This window comes from Atractosteus spatula, chromosome 1 (assembly GCF_055471065.1).
Source record: "Atractosteus spatula isolate fAtrSpa1 chromosome 1, fAtrSpa1.hap1, whole genome shotgun sequence".
In the NCBI taxonomy this organism is placed as follows: Eukaryota; Metazoa; Chordata; class Actinopteri; order Semionotiformes; family Lepisosteidae; genus Atractosteus; species Atractosteus spatula.
Window position 1 is genome coordinate 77,885,383 of NC_142706.1, and position 18,935 is coordinate 77,904,317.

Sequence of the window (18,935 nt, forward strand, 5' to 3'; positions counted from 1 at the left end):
AATGATCCCCTGGTTGCACAGTTTCACAACTGACCCACCAAGTACATAATACTCCCCTAGGCCACAGTTTATTTTTCAAACAAATACATACAAAATGAGGCTTAAAAAACAATTGGAGACTTTTGGGTTATTGTACAGCTGTTGCGATCCAAAGCGATAGTGGACATGTCCATCAGGACAGTGTCAAAGTGTCCATCGGCCGGTCAGTGTTTCCATAGGGCTGCCAGCAGCCTGGACATCATACACAGCCCCTCTCCTCCTGCATGGCCAGGGTTACGGCAGCAAATACCCAGTTCACCTTCAGCGGAAATGGTGAACAAAAATAGCCGAGAATGACCTCATCCTATTACAAAGAAAACAATGGTCTCTTTTTACCGCCGCGTTAATTTGTGTATAACGTGGCGTTTTTTGGTGGGTTAATTTTTTTGGTTAATGGGGGAGCGAAATATACCAAGCTTGTTCCGTGTCCCTTGGGTTGTAGCCACGGGTAAACAACAAACTTGGTTCTGGCAGCTGTACGTGTCTGCGCCTGTGATGCACTTTACCAACATCGTCTCTGGACGGAGCAACGTTAGTAAACACGACAGATCCCAGCAGTGACGAGACACCAGCCTCGTCCCCTCCGAGAGAGCGCTAACCCCGGTTTCACGAGTGTCTCCGGTCAGAGGTTCAATGTTTGAAACACACCAGTTTAAATGAGCTGTCTCATGCACAGGGCAGCGAGTGTGCTGTGGCTCCCAGGGAGCAGGTATTGGGTAGAAAATTACAGTAAATCTGAAAATTAAAATTATTTCTTATTAATCCTCATGGAATTCCAGGAAATAGATAACTGACTAAACTGGGGGTTATCGAAATAAACAATCCCCAATGTGCCTGCTCCCCACGTCCTCCGCGTGCGCGGGAGCGAGCCCCGATGTTCTCGTGAGCGCGCAGAGTCGCGTCCGCTGTCAAGGGACACTCGCGGGCTATACCACTCCCTGCTCCAGGGGGAGACGCAGCCACTTTCCCGCTCTCGAAGAACCGCAAGAAAGGGCTAGCATGGATTTGAAAATATAGTCTATGTAGCTATAACTCACTATTGTTGCATTAGTACGCCTTAATTTCGATACGACAGGTACAGCGGTGCCTTCGGTCCCCGTGGCGGGGCGAGTGGTTCCGCCGGTTGCCATTCTCGCCAGCTCGTCCTCCAGCTGCGCCAGGGCTGTTGGGGATGGGGAGCTGTCTCTGCTGGCGCTGACGACCAGGTTTTAACGCTGCAGTTTTCTTTCACGACGTGAGCTGCAGATATGGCAGGCATACGGAGGAAGAACGGGAAATACCAGTGCCTGAGCCCCGCCGTCAGGTGAGAGCTGACATTTCCCTGCCCGGCCGCGGGGGGATGGAGGCCGAGCGCTGCCCTCGGCGCCGGGGACGGTGTTGTTGTTCTGGGCGGTGGGCGGGTCCAGTCACACGTCCCGGCCAGACCGCCGGCTGCTTCACCTCCCGAGTCCCGGGCCTGTGCGGGCAGCGGCGCTTGTTTGGAGGTGTTTGCGCATCTTTCCCCGACAGCAGCCTGTGTTTCTCTGGGCATGCTTCTGCAGACGGGCCGGGCGGGCGGTTCGGCGGTTCGGGCTCAGGAACCACGTTCGCGGTGTGATAACTCGTTTGAGTCCAGTTATGTAGAGGGAAAACAGGCAAAAACAGAGTATATAAAAAGTTATATATACCCAACAGTATTTTTTACTATATTTCTTTGTTCACTGATTGTTTTTTTGTTCTAATAATCCACATTTTTTCACTGAAAGACCAGTGGGCTCCTGTGTGGGCTGTCTGGAGACTCTTCTGACTGAATCATTTCACTACACTGAGCTGCTCACTGTCTGCACATCTTCCCCGAGACTGGATTATATTGGACATATAATCTTTTATTTGAACATGACCGTCGTCATCATCACTAAGGATTTGAAATCCTTTACTCTACATTACTCTGCTTTGCAGTTAAACACACCGGTCTTGTATAGGCCAGTTCAAGAGGGAGCTCTTCAGAAAAACGTCGTGAATTTCTGAACCTACCCACGGACTCGTGATAAAAATACCAAATAAAATATGAGGCAAACAAGCATAAAGAATTAGATAATTTAATTTATTTAATGAACATATACTTGTATATCTTAGATGTAGGTTGGTATACCCCCAAGGTAATTATTGAGCTCAATCTGGTTGGGAGCAATAAATGCAAAAGAGATAAATATGTATAACTATATTATTGCCTTGGTTTGGAGCTGGCTCAAGCACTAACTACATGTCTCACTAACTACTTGTCTGCAGTCTACGGTCAAGGGATTCGTTTCACAGCTTTGCAGAATTCCAGGAGGGATGATATTCAGCTGTTGAATCTCATCAAATTCCAGTCATGTGGACGTGGTTCGTTTACCATTGTACTGTCTATACTAGGAATTTCTGCATTTTTAAAACATTTTTGTGAAAAGGAAGAAATTGGGCTGATGGATTGGGTACTCTTTGACAGAATGGTTACTATTTCATGTTTGTGAATTTATGGAGTTTGAGCTCCAAACTAGACAAGCTGTTTTGAGCTGGTATGCTGTGGTTTCTAAGCCATATCTGGATGTTCTATTTTAATTCTCTTTTTGTTTGCTAACATGTTCAAGGGCAATAAGAGATTAAATGAAATCTAGAAAGAAGATAAACAGCGGATGAAAATACATGAACAGTTTATAAACTGTGACATGTAAGATCTGAATTGTTGCATGAAGATCAGGAATTCCCCTTGTTGGAGTAAAGACTCACACCTCGAAATGTGTTTTTCATTGTCAGATAAAAGTCGCCAGCAAGATGCATTGACGAAGACCTGCCGTGTTTTAAGTTATGTCTATGAGAGCAGAAAGCAAATCGTGAGAGATGTAGAGCTTGGTGTCTGTCTGATCCCCAGAGGGCATTCTGTATCTGGTCCAGATCACCGTGTGGGATGAGAAGGATCTGACTCTCGAGACGGGCGGGAAGATGATAGTGCGCAGAGGGGCATTAGTTATTAGTTTCAGATTATAGATTACAGTTGCAGGTTCCTGTCATTTGCAACTTTTCTGTATCTTAAGTATTAATAAAAAGGGTGACTTGAGCTGAAACTAGGCCTAGATGCAGAAGTTATATAACAACACTTAGGAATGTATCTTAGTTCTTGATTGAAAAAGATAAATCAAACAAATTCTCATGTCTAATGACAATCTAGTGAGGGCTCATTATACTGTTGGGATTTTACTGAAGCAGTTTGAGTCAAGGACCTTGCTCAGGGGTAGGATCTCAACTTCCATTCTTCCCTTAGCTGTATTCTTGCTGTTTCCATCAGGGAAAGGGTTAATGTCGGATAGTAAAAAATGTATTTGAACAAACTGATATCCTTCACCAAAATGGATAATGTTTTGGTGCTGTGTTCTGTTACTTACAGGTGGCGTTTCACAAAATCCTCACGTGATCTATAAAACCAGATTAACTTTCATTTTTGTCCTTAATATCAACCTGTCAGTCAAGTTACTGTAATAAAACTTGACTGAAGAATTAATAATCTGTACCACAGTAGCTGATGGATGGTTATATACTATCTGCTAATATACAGGAAGGAATACATTCATAGAACTTTTTTTTTCCAAGACGACATCTGTTGGACAACTCAAATAAAGCCAAACTAGATGGAAAAGAAAACTGATTGTGGATCCGTTACAACCTTGATGTCTTATAATATGCCCTGGGGCATATTATATATATGTATATTATATATGTGCCTTGGGGCAACCTTGTTGCGAAAGGTGCTATATAAAAATTGAATTGAATTATAATATCAAATACACAAGTAAGCAAATTAATGGCCTATCAAATGTTGATTGTATCTTGGCTTGGTGATCTGTGGTAGGCTGAAAGTTGTGATTTGTGCTCTTATTCTAAAGCAATTGTACACAAAAAACTTAAGAAATGAGCTTTAAGCGCAATTTCAATATCTTAAAGTCAAGTAATTCAGTATGATTGTATGTCAGAGGCATTTCCCTAGGAATATTCTAGCCAGTGTATCTCACTCAAGCACTCCGGTTTGATACATTGAAACAGGGACAGCACAGCATTATTGAATTGTTTGAATTCTGTGATTCTGGTAATCTGTGTTTCCTGAACAAATGTGGTTGCACCGTGGCAGTCAGTTTCTCTTTAATTCTTTTCTGCTAGATTTGAAGAATCTGCTAGCTGGTGGCTTCACCATGTTGCTGTGCAGGGAGCTCAAGAGAGGTGTAGAGTAATTCTTTTGTCAGCCAGCCAAGAGTGTGGCAGCAGCTGCTAAATTATCTGAAATCAAACTTCCTTAAGGAAGATTGTTTTTCCTGGATCCCTGGAAGCTGAGATAAACTCTTGGCATGCCATAGTCTTTAGGAAGTATTTAAAAACCACGCAAACTCCCTCTTTCAATCACATCCTGGACCATGAAATAGTGAGCAGGACACAGAGCTTCAGGAGCAACTTAATATAATTTAAAGAGCTGCTAAGTGCATCTGTGTCATGAGTGCAGGAACGATTTTCAGTTTTTAATAGTCAGACAGAATCTAGGATGGGTTGTCAGTGGTGGCAATCACAAAACAGGCCACATTGCTCAGCACTTTTAGTTTTATGGTAGGTAAGCAAGTACTGGATTGTGTCATATGATAAACATGAGGGTTTATTATATCAAGAGTCAAAGTATCTTAATTATATGTACATATTTCCAAATGTATTTCTGTGAGAAATGTAAAAGATGACAAGAGTGTGAATACATCTTCAATACATCTGGCTGCTTGTCTCTTTCTGGGGAGGCTTGAGGTTTTCCTTGGTGAAGAGTGTGTTACCAACCTGGTAATTTAGGGTTTAGTATTAATTCATTAATATAGAGCTTGCAGTTACTTTTACAAGTGCTAGCTATCGAAACACCTGTTACTAGGTAGGCTTCCAGCTGTTTATTGAACATAAAAATGAATGTGAAAATGAAAAGTCTGTGGTTTTGTTTTTGATTAGTTATGATGATGCCATGCAGTTGCTGGGAAAAGTACTATTTATTGTTTCATATGCAAGGGTGCTGTAGGACACTGATTTGCAATGTGGCCATTTCAGTGAATTGGGCTATCCCTAGTCATTTCACATCCAAGCTGTTGAAAATCGCATCTGTTTAAAAAGATGGTTCCACGTGCTGTAGAGAATAACGGCAGCTCACATGGCTACATGTGAGAAGTTCATGAAGGTGACGCTTTTCTTTTTCTCTCCTGTAGCTGTTCCCGTCTGCGTCAGGTACAGTCTTTATTGAGTGATGCCAGCAAATGCAGACCAGATGGGATCTTGTGTATACTGGGTGAGTTCACTAAGCAGATGAAAATCAAAAACAGTTATATGTAATTGTAGGTTTAATAAAACTTTAATCTGGCTAGATGACAGACAGAAGTGAAGTAATCTGTACTACTTAGTAACCACTAATGGAGATTACTTAGAGATCTTAAGATTTAGTTATTTGCTGTTTTGGCATTCTGATGTGTTATCAGACTAAAACAGTCTTTTGTACAAATATTTACACTGAACCCACAGGACCACAAGGCTTGCCGAGTCCACATTAGTGTAGAGCAGAGTGTTCCAGTTGGTGAGTCTGTGTGCCTAAACTGAACTGCACACACCTGGTGCCCAGGACATGCTCATACATGCTGTGCAGATCTGGAAAAGGCATACCTGAGAAGAATGAATAAATGAAGCATATCATTTTTCATGGTTAGGAGAGGGATATGGCCATGAGCATACCCGTTTTTTGTTCATGATAAATTGGAATATGCAGCCTCCAGTTGTGCCACCTGCCTGACCTCCTCACCGCAGCTCTTTGTTTGTAATCGTTTCAGTCGTAAACCAGTATTTGCTGGCAGAGAGATCTTGCCTGTTGCTTGGCAACAGAACACCAACAGCAGGGCTCTGGCTGTTGCAGCTTTAGCAGTAATTCAGTGAAATATACAGCCCAGGCAAAGAGAACTCCAGAAGTTACTGCAAGAATAGAAATTTCAACAGTTACTGACCGCCTGAGTTACTCTTTCATCATTTTACCAAAAAGACATTTGGGGAAAAACCAAACAAAAATGTTTCGTTAAAATACATGTAAGTGACTTCATTAAAGTTGAAGGAGTGGGGTTTTGCTTTACACGTGGTTTGTCACATCACTTCTGACACTATTCAAAAGGGAAAAATTTGAAATAGGTTGCAAAATGCTTTTAATATCTTTAATTTGGCCTAAATACAGTGAAATGAATTTATAGTGACACATTTCACACAAAGCTTTTTAAATATCTCTAATGACAGACCCAAAATATTTTAGAAAATGCCTTGTGGATTAGTTCAGATTTTTTCCTGTTCATTTGCAGATAATGCATGCTGACAAATCTTTCCTCTTGAACCTCTAAAATTATTATAGCTGTTTCAACAGCTTCAGTTTTCACTATTCTTTAACTGTCAAATAGGGCTTCAACATTCAGGTTTTCATTTTTATGTTTTAATACCCCTGCTGACTTGGCAGTGCTGCTTATTGGAACATGTGAAGTGAAGTTCATTGTGTTTAACTGCAGACATCTCCACATAATACACACAGCATGTGAAGTATTTTGATTAGACATTCATAGGTAGAGTTGAGGTTTGGTGTGCCATATAACACTTTTATTAAAGTACGCATGATTTGGCCTAGGCAGCATTTGGATATGCTGGTGTCAAAATGCGAGTGTGCAGGAATACGTGTTCCTGTTTGTTGAGGAAAAACAACATGATGGCCAGATATCACCCTGTATATACAGTTCTAGTAGTAATTAGGTCTCTGCAAGAGTATTTGAGCATTCAGATAATCCTCACAATAGACCCTGCCAGTTGTCTGTGACCTGCAGGACTGTGCTGTTGTGCACCGATGCCACCCTGTGGACGCTGAGAAGTTCATTATTTGCAGGAAAGTGCTCAGACTGTAGATATTCATTAGATAGACACTTTATTTTCCACTACTGTGGAAATATGTCTTTAGCTTCTTCCATAAAAGTACAGAACACGCAAGCAAAACGTAAAAGTCAGATAAAATCACATGAAGTACATGACTTCACAACAACAGTATGTGATGCATAAATAAATGGATAAATAGATAGTGTGGGGGCCTACATCTACACATGTTCATTGAGAAGCTTTATTGCAGAGGGGAGCAAAGACTCCTTAGAAATGCTTTTATGTGAATTTCGTATCCTATACCTTCTTCCTGATTGGAACATTATGAATTGAGAGTGGAGTGGGTTTGTGGAATTGTGAAATTATGAAATTGCTTTTCTGTTTTTTTGCTGTAAAACATGGATACAATCAGAGTAAGAATGTACTCTAATACTGTTGATAATAATTGTGGCTTAAATCATTAATAGACATTGAGGCTGCAGTGTTTGTGTTTTAATCTGAAAATGTAGGGTACTGACTGCAGTCTGAATCCATTGATCATCCCTCATTACTGTGTGCAGCACTGGTTTTGAACTTTGTCTTGATTCTTGACAAACTCTGGTGAATGCAGAAGAGTAAACAAACAGGAACATGCTTCTGTGGTCAGCCATAGAGCCCAGAATATTTGGCAGTGGGCTCTGTCTGCCTTTGGCTGTCTCCATGGGACCTTGTTTTCTGTTCTGCATGTCAGTGGGTAGATTGTATGTGTGATTGTCTTTCTGTGCCGGCAGGCATTGACAGCAGATACAATGAGGGATGCAGCGAACTGGCCAACTACCTGTTCTTTGGCTTGTACAACCAGACAAACCTGGACCTGGAGCATTCAGAGTTCCCAGAGGAGGTTCTCGATGGTGTGTACAGTGATGGCAGGGGCTGCCAGTCCTGGGGATGTGCTGGCTGTTATTGCACCTGAGCTTTTGCATGTACTGTATCCTTCTAGGTGGGCTAGAACCTTTACAATTGTTTTTGGCTGAAAGGTTAGAGATTTTAAGTTACTTAAGAAGTGCTATAGTTAAAAGGAAAACTCCTGCATGTTTAGAAACAGAACATAATGAAAGGGTTAAAATTAAACCTATTATTAAGGTTCAATTATTTAATTAAGTGCTCAGATCGAACAAAAACCCACAAGTGTGTCTCTCTCCAGGACCAGAGTTAGGAGCTCTGGGGTCAGAGGACCAGACTCCATCCCTGATGTTCTTAATTTACTCATCAATTTAGTGGAAGTCATTGATCTCGAATCTCAAATCTCAGTAAAGCAGCAGGGAAAAACACTTTACTGTATCGGAATCACTTACTAAATGCTGATTAAATCTATATTTTTCCACTAGATGGCAGGCCTTCATAATACAAAATAAATCTCAATAATTTCAATGAATAGTGCTTAGATAGTTCTTAAGCATTGTATTTTTGATGGCTATGTATAGTTGTTGAGATGAATATTAGCTTCATCTAAATATTTCAATAAATTTTAATTATACCATGGCTGTCAGATTTATGACAGATTCTAAAACTATAAATTTCTAATCACATCATAATCGTATTCTAATCAAAATGTCTAATTGTATTCATTATAGACGTCATTCTGCTAATTAAGGCAGAGAGTGTCCACCTGTACTGCAATCCTGTGAATTACAGCTCCCTGCTGCCGTATGTGGGCCACTGGAGAAACCTGCACTTCCACTGCATGACAGAGACTGAGGTGAGCTACTGCCAGCACTGAACAATCGCACAGATGCCTTCTTCATCTTGCAGGTTTCTCACAGCTAGAAATCCTTCTGTTGTTGATCTTTGATAGGTGTGGTTTCAGAGTCTATTTTTATGTATGGTTTATGTATAACTATTATCGTGTATGGTTAACGATAATAGTTAAATATTCCTGGCAGAATTAAGGTATATTTTTCATCAATTAAGTATGATCCCTACTGTGGGACAGGAATGTGAGACTGCAGTCTTGTGGAGTCCTAAGGTAATTTATTAACATGCATAATCATTTTTTGTTTATTTTTACCTTATTTATGTATCAGTATTAGTCTGATATGAGTTTTTAGCTTTTTTTAGCTGAACTTTTATATGTTCTGCTGTAAGTGTCTTGAGTATGCTGGTTTGCTTACTTTGTAAAGTGGGATGTTTCTGTTGGTAACATCTTGATATCAGCTTAATCTTGATTAATCCCTCTTGATTTGTTCTTTCTGTCTGCTGTAGTCCTGTTTCTGGATTCTGTCCTTGTAATTTCCTCTGCATGGAGAATTGTTGCCCAATCACATTTGTGTCTTCAATGTTAAAGTTATTCTTTTTCTGTGCTTGATCTCAGACTTCTTTCTGCAAGCTGGCTGATGACAGCTGCTCTCCCTACACACACTTTCACACCGCTTGGGCAAATAATATAGCTGATGAGTTGATGCTGCTGAATAACAATGGAGTGAGAGAGAATGTGAGAGCTGCGTAATGTACTTTAGCTGGACTACCTAGGTTTAGACAGTATTTGTTTATCCTTCCGTCACAGTGCTGTACCTAATTATAAGAAATGTCCCTTAGAAATAATTTAAAGAAACCCTCTGTGTTCATGGACTTTAGTATAGAATTGTAACTGTATTGTAGTTTAGGTCCAGTTCTTGTTTGTTTTTTTTTAAGTTGTCCATATTTGCAGTGTCATATGGAAATTTGAGACAACTTAAAAATAAGTAGCTCCTAAGGACATAAGAGTGGGTCCAAATAAGAGGAGACCATTAGCAGGTCACAAATTGATCTCAGGGTTTCATCCAGCTGCTTTTTGAAAGAAATCAGGGTATCGTCTTCAACAACATGGTTGGGGAGCTTGTTCCAGACTCCCACCACCCTTTGGGTAAAAGAGTTAGTGAAAGTGCCTCCTATTCTCGGTTTTAACCAACCTCTGCAATGGCCATACTCATGAAGGCATATGTCACTGTACATCTTAGAAAAGAATACTGTAATGTTACAGAACTGAAAAGGAGCATGCTTCTTGTGAAGACTGGAACTGGATCTGGATAGATATAGTACCACTTTACATTTTCATAATAAGAAGCAAATAAGTTGTAAATGGTATCGTGATGTTAAATTTGGTGGCTTTTATGACTACATTCCAGAGTGTTTCTAATATGTTTCTACTGAAATGTGAAAGATGCGTGTTGGAGGCACCAATATATTAATTAGCTCAATTACTTATTTGCTGCATGGTCAGTATTCCTGTGTGGCATGTGTTGCAAGAGGTTCCTCACTGTGGTGGTGCTAAGAGAAAGAACTGAGGTCCAGGCCTGTGAGTTACTGTCTGTCCTCCCTGTGTCCGTGGGCAGTACGAAGATGAGGAGGCGGCGGAGGAGTTTAAAATCTCCAGCTTTGTGAACATGGTTCAAGACTGCAGCCGCATCGGAGTGCCTTACAGCTCTCAGGGTAAGACTCAGCTCAGCTGTGGGTATCTGCTCCCTTACAACATTTAAGGAATGGCAGCCAGTTCCTTAATTATTCAATTGATAATTATTAGGATTAATATACCAATTAATTAAATGATTGCATCAAAATGGAGTGTATAGGAAGCTGAGACTATTAAGGCATAGAAATGTTAATATTTCTAATCCTGCCACTGTGTTGTCATACTATTAATTAGTGATTATTGTACTGATTAACAGTAAGACTTATTGAGAGGGATAGTCTCTAATACAGGAGTAAATAGGTATTCTTTAGTTCAGGAGCAGAACTTTCTGCTACAATTGGAACTAGGTTACAGTACAAAATGACTGAGCTCCTGAAATTCTGCTGGACGGTCAGGGGCAGTGTGCAGTTTTTCTATTTTTTAACACGTTTATTTCTGTATACTGTAAGGCTCAAGTCTTTTTTTCCTGTCTTTTTGAGTTATTAATACACTAAATGTAAAATAATGTACAGCTGTTACGCATTAGTTTATATTTTGTTTAAAAAACAGCATGACAAGTTGTGTTCATATTCTCGCTTCTCTAGTGTTGCTGTAAGATATGTGTTTTTTTACTTTAGCCCTCTAAACCCTTTATATCTTAATGATAAATACTCTCTGCTGTAGATCTTAGGTTTGGTTTCTACTGCTGTTACTTCATGGATAATGTGCTGTCTTCTCCCAGGACACATTCAGAAGTTCGACATGTTTGTCGTAGAGAAGTGGCCGATCATCCAGGCCTTTGCCCTTGAAGGAATCGGTGGAGGTGGTTTCTTTACCATGAAACATAAGGTACTGTACCACACTTCATACTTCTGGTACTTGTGTGTCCTTTACTCATTATAGCCTGTGTGAAAAGTTATATTTTAAAATCCTGTCTTGTATAGTGAAGGTTTACAGTGGGTGTAGGAAGTCACCACCCCCTTTCAAAATGTGTACCTTTTGTTGTATAACACTCTGAAAATGAAAACAAATTAAATTAGGCTTGTTCCATTTTTATTTACACACATTAACCCACATTAGCCAACTGAAAATAAATTTCTAAAATATTCTGAAAATTAATTAATATTACAACAGTAAAATACCTTATTTGGATAAGTGAACACCACCCTTACAATTGCATTTGTAAACTTGCTCAGGTATAACCAGTCACTTTACAGATCACACAACAAACTTATCCCACCTGTGATCAATTGTGATGATTTTGATTAGTTCAGAGTGAAAGCAGCTGTTCTTAGAGGATTCCACTTTTGGAAGTGCATTTCAAAGCAAAGAATTTACTATGGGTGGAAAGGTGCTTTCAAAAGAACTTCGAGAGAAAGTTGTGGAAAGGCACAAGTCAGGAGATGGGTATAAAAAGATTTCAAAGGCTTTAAGTATCTGTTGGAGCATGGTCAAGACCATCATTAAGAAGTGGAAGGCGTATGGCACTACCCAGACTTTGCCTAGATCAGGCCGTCCCCCCAAACTGGATGACCGAGCAAGAAGGAGACTGATCAAAGACGCTACCAAGAGGTCGATGGCAACTTTGGACGAGCTGCAGGCCTTTTTGGCAAAGACTGGTCATTGTGTGCATGTGACAATATCACAAGCGCTCCACAAATCTGGCCTGTATGGGAGGGTGGCAAGAAAAAAGCCACCCCCTAAAAAAGCCACATCTAGCCTCATTTGTGTTTTGCTAAAAAGCACCTTAAAGATGCTGTGGTCAGATGAGACCAAAAGCGAACTTCTTGGCAGGAATGCAAAACGGTACGTCTGGTGAAAACCCAATTCATCTTACCATCCAAAGAGCACCATTAAAGTGCATCCAGTAAAGCACGGTGGTGGCACCATCCTGTTGTGAGGGTGTTTCTCTTCGGCTGGGACTGGGGCACTTGTCAGGATAAAAGAGAAGATGGGTGGTGCAAAATACAGGCAAATTCTTGAAGAAAACCTGCAGCCTTCAGCCAGGAAGTTGCAAATGGGAAGATGGTTCACCTGTCAACATGACGATGACCCAAAGCACACCGCCAAAGCAATCGTACAGTGGCTGAAGGACAGGAAGGTAAATGTCCTTGAGTGGCCTTGTCAGAGCACCGACCTCAGTCCCATCGAGAATCTTTGGAATTACTTGAAGAGGGCAGTCCATCAACAGTCACCACGCAATTTGACTAAGCTCGAACAATTCTGTAAGGAGGAATGGGCAAATATTTCTCCCTATAGATGTGCAAAGTTGGTAGAGATGTATCCAAACAGGATATCAAGGCTGTAATTCAAGTGAAAAGTGCTTCCACCAAGTATTAACTAAGGGGTGTGTTCTCTTATCCAGCCCAGTTATTCTACTTTTTAATTTTTATTTTTTTCAGAAATTTAGCTTTATTTTTTCACTTGGATGCTGCAAGGTACAATAAGTAAATAAAACTGGAAAAAGTCTGGTTTTGTCTTCTTTTTGGGCTTTAGGGCAACAAAAAGTGAACATTTTGAAAGGGGGTGGTGACTTTCTATACACACTGTATATATGGGCTTACCTATGAAGGAGTGTCTACTCTTTTTGTCATGTCCATCTTTCAGCCAGTGCTGTCACTTACTGGAACTTAAGGAAAAACAAGAGAAAACTTCAGTCTTATCAGTTCTGTTATTGTCTGCAAGATATTTGTGATTGGATTTTCCATGTGTTTTAAATGCTATGTTTAATATTTATTTGAGATCAGTACCTTTTATTTTAGTCTCAATAGCACTTTGTCTTATTTTCTCTCCTTTACATAACAGTATAGCTACAGGAGCAGTAAGCAACTTGTTCGTCCCTGTGTTGGAAAATGAGGATCACTGTTTCAATAAGGGAGGGGCAGGGTGACACTTTATTTAACTCCTTTCCTCTATTGTAGTGCATGCCAGTGTCTGTTGCGTAGGTAGAATTTGAAAGTTGAATAGCGAGCCGAGCCCATTGCAGTGTTCTGAAGAAGAAAGCTTATACGAGTAGACTGGAGACATGTGAACTGCACAAGCAGGGAGCTGGAGTGGTTAGGAATATTAATCTAGCCCACTGACAAGGTGATCAGAACACTGGTGCTTGTCACTCCTTCTTTCTAGGAAGGATGTTCTATAACTAGCGAGGTCACCAGTTGTTGCCTATTGGAGCTAACTATTTTTGACTGCTGGTTTGTGCTGAGGACCTTTCTGTGCTTTGTTTTCCAGCTGATTGATGTGAGCGAGACACTCTGGCAGATTTACAGTAAAGTGGACCCCGTTGCCCTGGAGATCCTGCTTACAGAGGTAAAGGCGGCTTGGCAAGGGGCATTATGTTCTAATTTTGGCCGAGTGTAGCTAGGGCAGCGCAGCCGTCTGCAGTGCAGTGTGGCCTGCAAGAGCCAGGCTGGGCTGCAGCTGAAGATGGTGAAGCAGCAAACTGCGAAGAGCGAGCGGTAAGCAGAGACCACCTGTGATTCTCTGCTCTCCCACAACTTAGATCTGTGCCCTTTTGTGCTGTTCTCTAATGCTGTGAAACAATTTCTTCATGAAATCAGTCATTTTAAGGTGTGTTGCAGTTTCGTTTTGTATGCTTTAGATGCTTTATACTGCTTTTTATTTCTATATTTTTGTAATATTTTAGTATTACATTTAAATATTTTTTATACATTTTATTTTTATACAAATTCACTAATTACTGCAACAGGAAGCCAGGTTTTTAGTTGTTTTGTTTCAGCTGACATTGACATCTTTAAATTATATGCTGGTGTGGCTTGGAGGGGTGGTTTGTATCCATTTGAAATGATAACTTGAATGTGTTTCCTATTTGTAATGGTTTTATCCAATTACCTTCATCTAATTTAATCTGGGCATGATGCACAGTTACACAAGATAAATAACTTCTATTTATGTTGCGCAGATGAAAAATAGATAATGCTGCATAATGATAATGCTGTATAAGATTAAGCTCTCAGATAGCTTTGGTAGTTAATAGGCTTCAGTAATCAATTTAAAATAATCCTTTTAGACCAGGGGTGGCCAAGCTTTTGGATGCAAAAATACAATATGAAGCTTTTAAGAGCTGTAAACGTCTGCAGGTCTCATTCTATCATGTGCTCATTCAGATGTTGCCTGAAGCCAAGGGTAGATCCAGTCTGTGGTTTCAGAGGGGGTGTGCATGTGGTAAAAAGCGTGCCTTGCCTCTTGGAGCCAGTGACAGTGAAATGGGGGGTTTCTTGGGTTTGTGTGAGTCGCTGATAGTGACTGCTTGTAGGCTGTCCTGCACCAAACCATTACTTTTCCTTGGTATTTTTCCAGCTATGATTTAACTAGTTTTTAGTTTCTCACATTTTAATTTATTTTTATGGGAAGAAGTATATGAGAAAAGTTAAGCTCCTGAAAAAGTAAAACAATGATATAGTGAAAAAGTACACCCCCTGAAAAAGGTTTCTTTTTTTACATTTTGGACAAAAGGATATTTGATTGTCATTTGAGCAATACTGATAGATAAAGGTGATCTAATTTTGAAAAATAACATTGAAAAATCAAATTTTGCACTAATTTGTACTATTTTAATCAACAGAAATGCAAGTTAGTACACCCCTACCTTTATCATTGCATCAAATGCCAACAGTTAGAATCAGGTGCACCAAAACAGGTGCAAATGATTAGAACATCATTAGAGAGTAACTTGGAGGGCACCGCCTTATGTAAACATCAGAAACCTGGCAATCTATTCAGCCCAGGTCATCCCACCAAATTCAACCTGAGAGCTGACTAAAAGGTGCTGCAGGAAGTCTCCAAGAAACCACAGGCAAGTCTTGGCTTAGTCAATGTCAAAGTGCATGAGTCAACCATCCAAAAGAGACTGCACAACTTTGCCCTACATGCAAGGTCAGGAAGGAATAAGCTACTGCTCTCCAAAAAGAATATAGATGCACAACTGAAGTTTGCCAGACAACACCTAGGTGAAGATCAGGACTATTGGAACAATGTGCTCTGGACGGATGGGACAAAACTAGAGCTGTTTGGCTCCAGTGCCACATGTCATGTTTGGTGAGAACCAAAAACTCCCTTTGACCAAAAGAACCTGATACCAACTGTAAAGCATTGTGGTGGAAGTACTATGGTTTGGGCCTGCTTTTCTGCCTCAGGGCCTGGTCAGCTTGCCATCATAGAGTCAACCATGAATTCCACATTGTACCTGAGGAGAATGTGAGGCCATCTGTCAATATGCTGAAGCTGAACCGAAATCTGGAGGGTTCAACATCTTGCAACAAGACAGTGACCCAAAATACTCATGGAGGGTTATGTATTGGCCAAGTCAAAGCCCAGATCTTAACCCCAAAGAAATGCTGTGGGAGGACTTGAAGCAGGCAGTACATGCAAGAAAGCCCTCAAACATCACACAGTTGAAGGAGTTCTGTAAGGAGAAGTGGGCAAACATTTCTCCAAGTCGATGTAGGAGACTGATAGACAATTACAAAAGGGGGCAACACCAGCTATTGAAGCTAGGGTGTGTACTTATTTTTTCTACAGTAGACAATTGCATTTCTGACTTTTTTTGTTGAATAAATGATTGGAAAGAATAATTTTCATTGTTATTTGTTAAATTAGATCACCTTTATCTATCAATATTGTTGAAATTAAGATCAAATATCCAAACATGCAAAAATGTTGAAAAACACACACCTTTTCATGGGGTGTACTTACTTTTTCACAACACTGTATATAAAACTGGTACTTTTCAGTTTAGACAACATGCAAGCGAAGAACAGATTTTTCAGTTAAAAGTTTGCGTTTGGGTATTGTGAATAAAATTGAATCTTATCTCTTTTAACAGAATCTGAAGCTACAATGTCTTAGAGATCTTGATAATGTCATCTTTCATGCTTTAATTCAGTCAGAAGCCAAGAAATCATATTGCTAAAAGAGTATGATGGCCAGTGTGAATCACATGGTTTTCTCATCATTGTTCCAGGGTCTGGTGACCTTTGAAAAGCAGTGGTTCAGCTTCTACTCCAGCTTTGACATTGAAAGCCATTCATCCATCCTGGAGCTGTCTGAAGCACAGGCTGGGGAGGTAACCCGAGCAGATGTATTGTCCCCGCATTCTTATTCTTGCTTCCATGGGCTGCAAGAAGACAGCTTTTCATGTATACCAGCAGGCAACTTCGCTGAAAGTTACACAGCCTTTGTGTTCAAGTAATGTTTGTACATTGGATGCCTTGTTCATGCTGTTATTTCACTTAGCTATTGTTAATGAACCTAACAAGACTAGTTATCAGACCAATCCATTGGTGGTATAGCAATTTTTGTCAAATATTAAGTACTTTTTAAAAAACACTCCATTTTAAGCTATTAGTTTATTTCTGTACATATGATCTCTGTAATTAGCTGTTTTCATTCTTCTAGCCCTTCCGCAGTTATTTCTCACATGGCCTGATTTCTAGCCACATCACTGATAAAAGGTAAGCACTGTTCTGAATGCCATGGTTGACATCATACTTACTGTCTTTATATGGTTTTATTTGTTTTATTTACTTGTGGTTCTTATTGGAGTTATAAGCCCCATCTCACTGTTTGGACCAAATAAGAAAAGGGTTTGGGATTCTTGATTTCAGTACTAGTAAAAACTGAAACTAGTAGTAATGGCGTTACTATATAGAGCATCAAAGGAAACAAGGAATTGAAAATTATCAAGAAAATGGCAAAATATTTTTACAGGTAGTGCCCTTTATTTTATTGCACAGGTATGAGATAGAACAACTCATGACTTTCATTATCTACTGTTAGTTATAGGTTCATTATATGTGACCACCACTGGGAGCAGTACATCTGTGACACATTCTTTCCACCAGGAGCAGATGTATTCTGGGGTTCTCTTCTATTCTTCTCGGAGAGCCTGTGCAAGCATGTGGCTGTTCATTGTTTTCTGATCCCTAAATGAAACAGATTGTACTGTCAAAGCTTATCCCATATATTTTTAGTGGGCTTATCTCTGGAGAATAGGCCATCAGCTTGTAAAAAAGTAATTATTATACAAGCAACATGAGAACATGTGCTGTCCTGCTGAAATTTGCTACCATGTCAAGATCAGCTAACAAGGAAAGGCAGCAAGTGAGGTCCCAGGACTTAATCAGTGTTGCGTCTTGCAGTCAGGCAGCCATCAATCACTACAAGTGGAGTTCTGTAGGGACTAGACACCCGCCCAGATCATCACACTTGGCCCAGCCCATTGTTCGAGTGGTATCTCTTTGGCAGGATGTACAGGATGTATTTGGAATGTCCTGCCAGGTGAACAACAGTGTGTTGACTTAGCCCAGCCTCCAACAAACTAATAGCAGGAAGGCTGCAAGTGTTTTTCTTGATTTTCATTAAGTTTCACATTTAACAGGTTAAATCAACTCATCACTTGTGCCCAATCAAGGCTCCTGCTAGTATGCATATGTAGGCTGCAAAGGAACAAGTCAAGGTTTATTCCAGCTGAAAAGAGAAGAAAAGAAACTGTAGACCCTTCAGGTGTGAGCAAGAGAGGAAAACCAGAAGTTGATTAAGTATGGAAGAACAAAAGTCGGGAGTGTAGAGTAGGTGGGAGCAGGAGAGAAGCAGAGTGGGCACTCAGGTGGTGTGAAGTCGAGAGAGGTGATGAGAGGTGTGAAGTAAAAACCTGCAAATGAATAGAGAGGATTTAGAAGGAAACGAGTCTGTCATTGAGAGAAGGGGGAAGGTGTGATCCTAGTTTCAGGATAATTTTGGTTTTGGATGTCTTTCTGTAGTTCTTTGAGAACGCAAATGAAGACATCAGTATGATCTTGGCTGTTAGAGGTGAAATGAGAAACTGAGCTTGGAGAGATCTTTGATCTTCACAGCCCTGACATGTTCCCTGAAATGATCTCCCAGTCTCCTTCCTGTTTCCCCAGTGTAAATAGCTGGGCATTTTCTGCAAGAGATGTAGTAAATAAGGTTGCTAGAGGTACTAGATGTCATCTGAGTGGTCCAGAATTGTCCAGAGTGGCCTTGAATGTGCATATTGGATATTGGGTATATATTTACAGGCAATGCAGCGAGTACTGTTGCAGGGGAAAGATTCACACAGCTATTTCCTGTACAGCTTTTTTCACCCCACACATAATAAAAATTCTCTCCCTGTTCTGTATTTTTGTCAGTAAAAGCAGGCAGCCCTTTTTGCTTTTTGGGAGCCACTCTACCCGAGATGACCTGAACAACTACTGTTTCACCTTTCCTTCTGAGGTTCACCAGGTCAGAAACACTGGGCCTCAAGGAACTGCTGCCAAACACATGGTGAGTGGAGTCTTGTCTGTCATGATTGGTGTTTGAGCGAAGGGTTACTCAGTGCATCTTAAAGGCACTGGCTTTCTGAACACATCGCTTTGTTGAATTCAGTGCAAGGCTGGTTTTAGACTGTGACATTTGAAAAATGCAGTGAAAAGCGATTCTTAAAGATATGATGAATCCAAGAGCTTGTGTCTTGCCTGCAGCTATGCAAGCATAGAACAGGTTGGTAGGGTCAGAAACCACCAGTTTGTCCCGCTCTTTGATTGCTAGT

At 40.5% G+C, this 18,935-nt stretch overlaps 1 protein-coding gene across 3 annotated transcripts in view; it reads left to right on the forward strand.

Annotated features, from left to right (window-relative positions):
- The first annotated feature begins 1,167 nt into the window (after positions 1-1,167).
- The window catches only part of dnaaf9 (dynein axonemal assembly factor 9), a 56,526-nt gene continuing 38,758 nt past the window's right edge, over positions 1,168-18,935 (forward strand). For all 3 annotated transcript variants that reach the window (XM_088919977.1, XM_088919970.1, XM_088919982.1), the window contains exons 1-10: positions 1,168-1,342; positions 5,277-5,356; positions 7,728-7,847; positions 8,571-8,695; positions 10,308-10,404; positions 11,106-11,212; positions 13,595-13,672; positions 16,347-16,448; positions 16,781-16,836; positions 18,535-18,670. In XM_088919977.1, the coding sequence (XP_088776103.1) occupies positions 1,287-1,342; positions 5,277-5,356; positions 7,728-7,847; positions 8,571-8,695; positions 10,308-10,404; positions 11,106-11,212; positions 13,595-13,672; positions 16,347-16,448; positions 16,781-16,836; positions 18,535-18,670 (957 nt within the window). In that variant the 5' untranslated portion in view covers positions 1,168-1,286. The remainder of the gene's footprint in view (positions 1,343-5,276; positions 5,357-7,727; positions 7,848-8,570; positions 8,696-10,307; positions 10,405-11,105; positions 11,213-13,594; positions 13,673-16,346; positions 16,449-16,780; positions 16,837-18,534; positions 18,671-18,935) is intronic.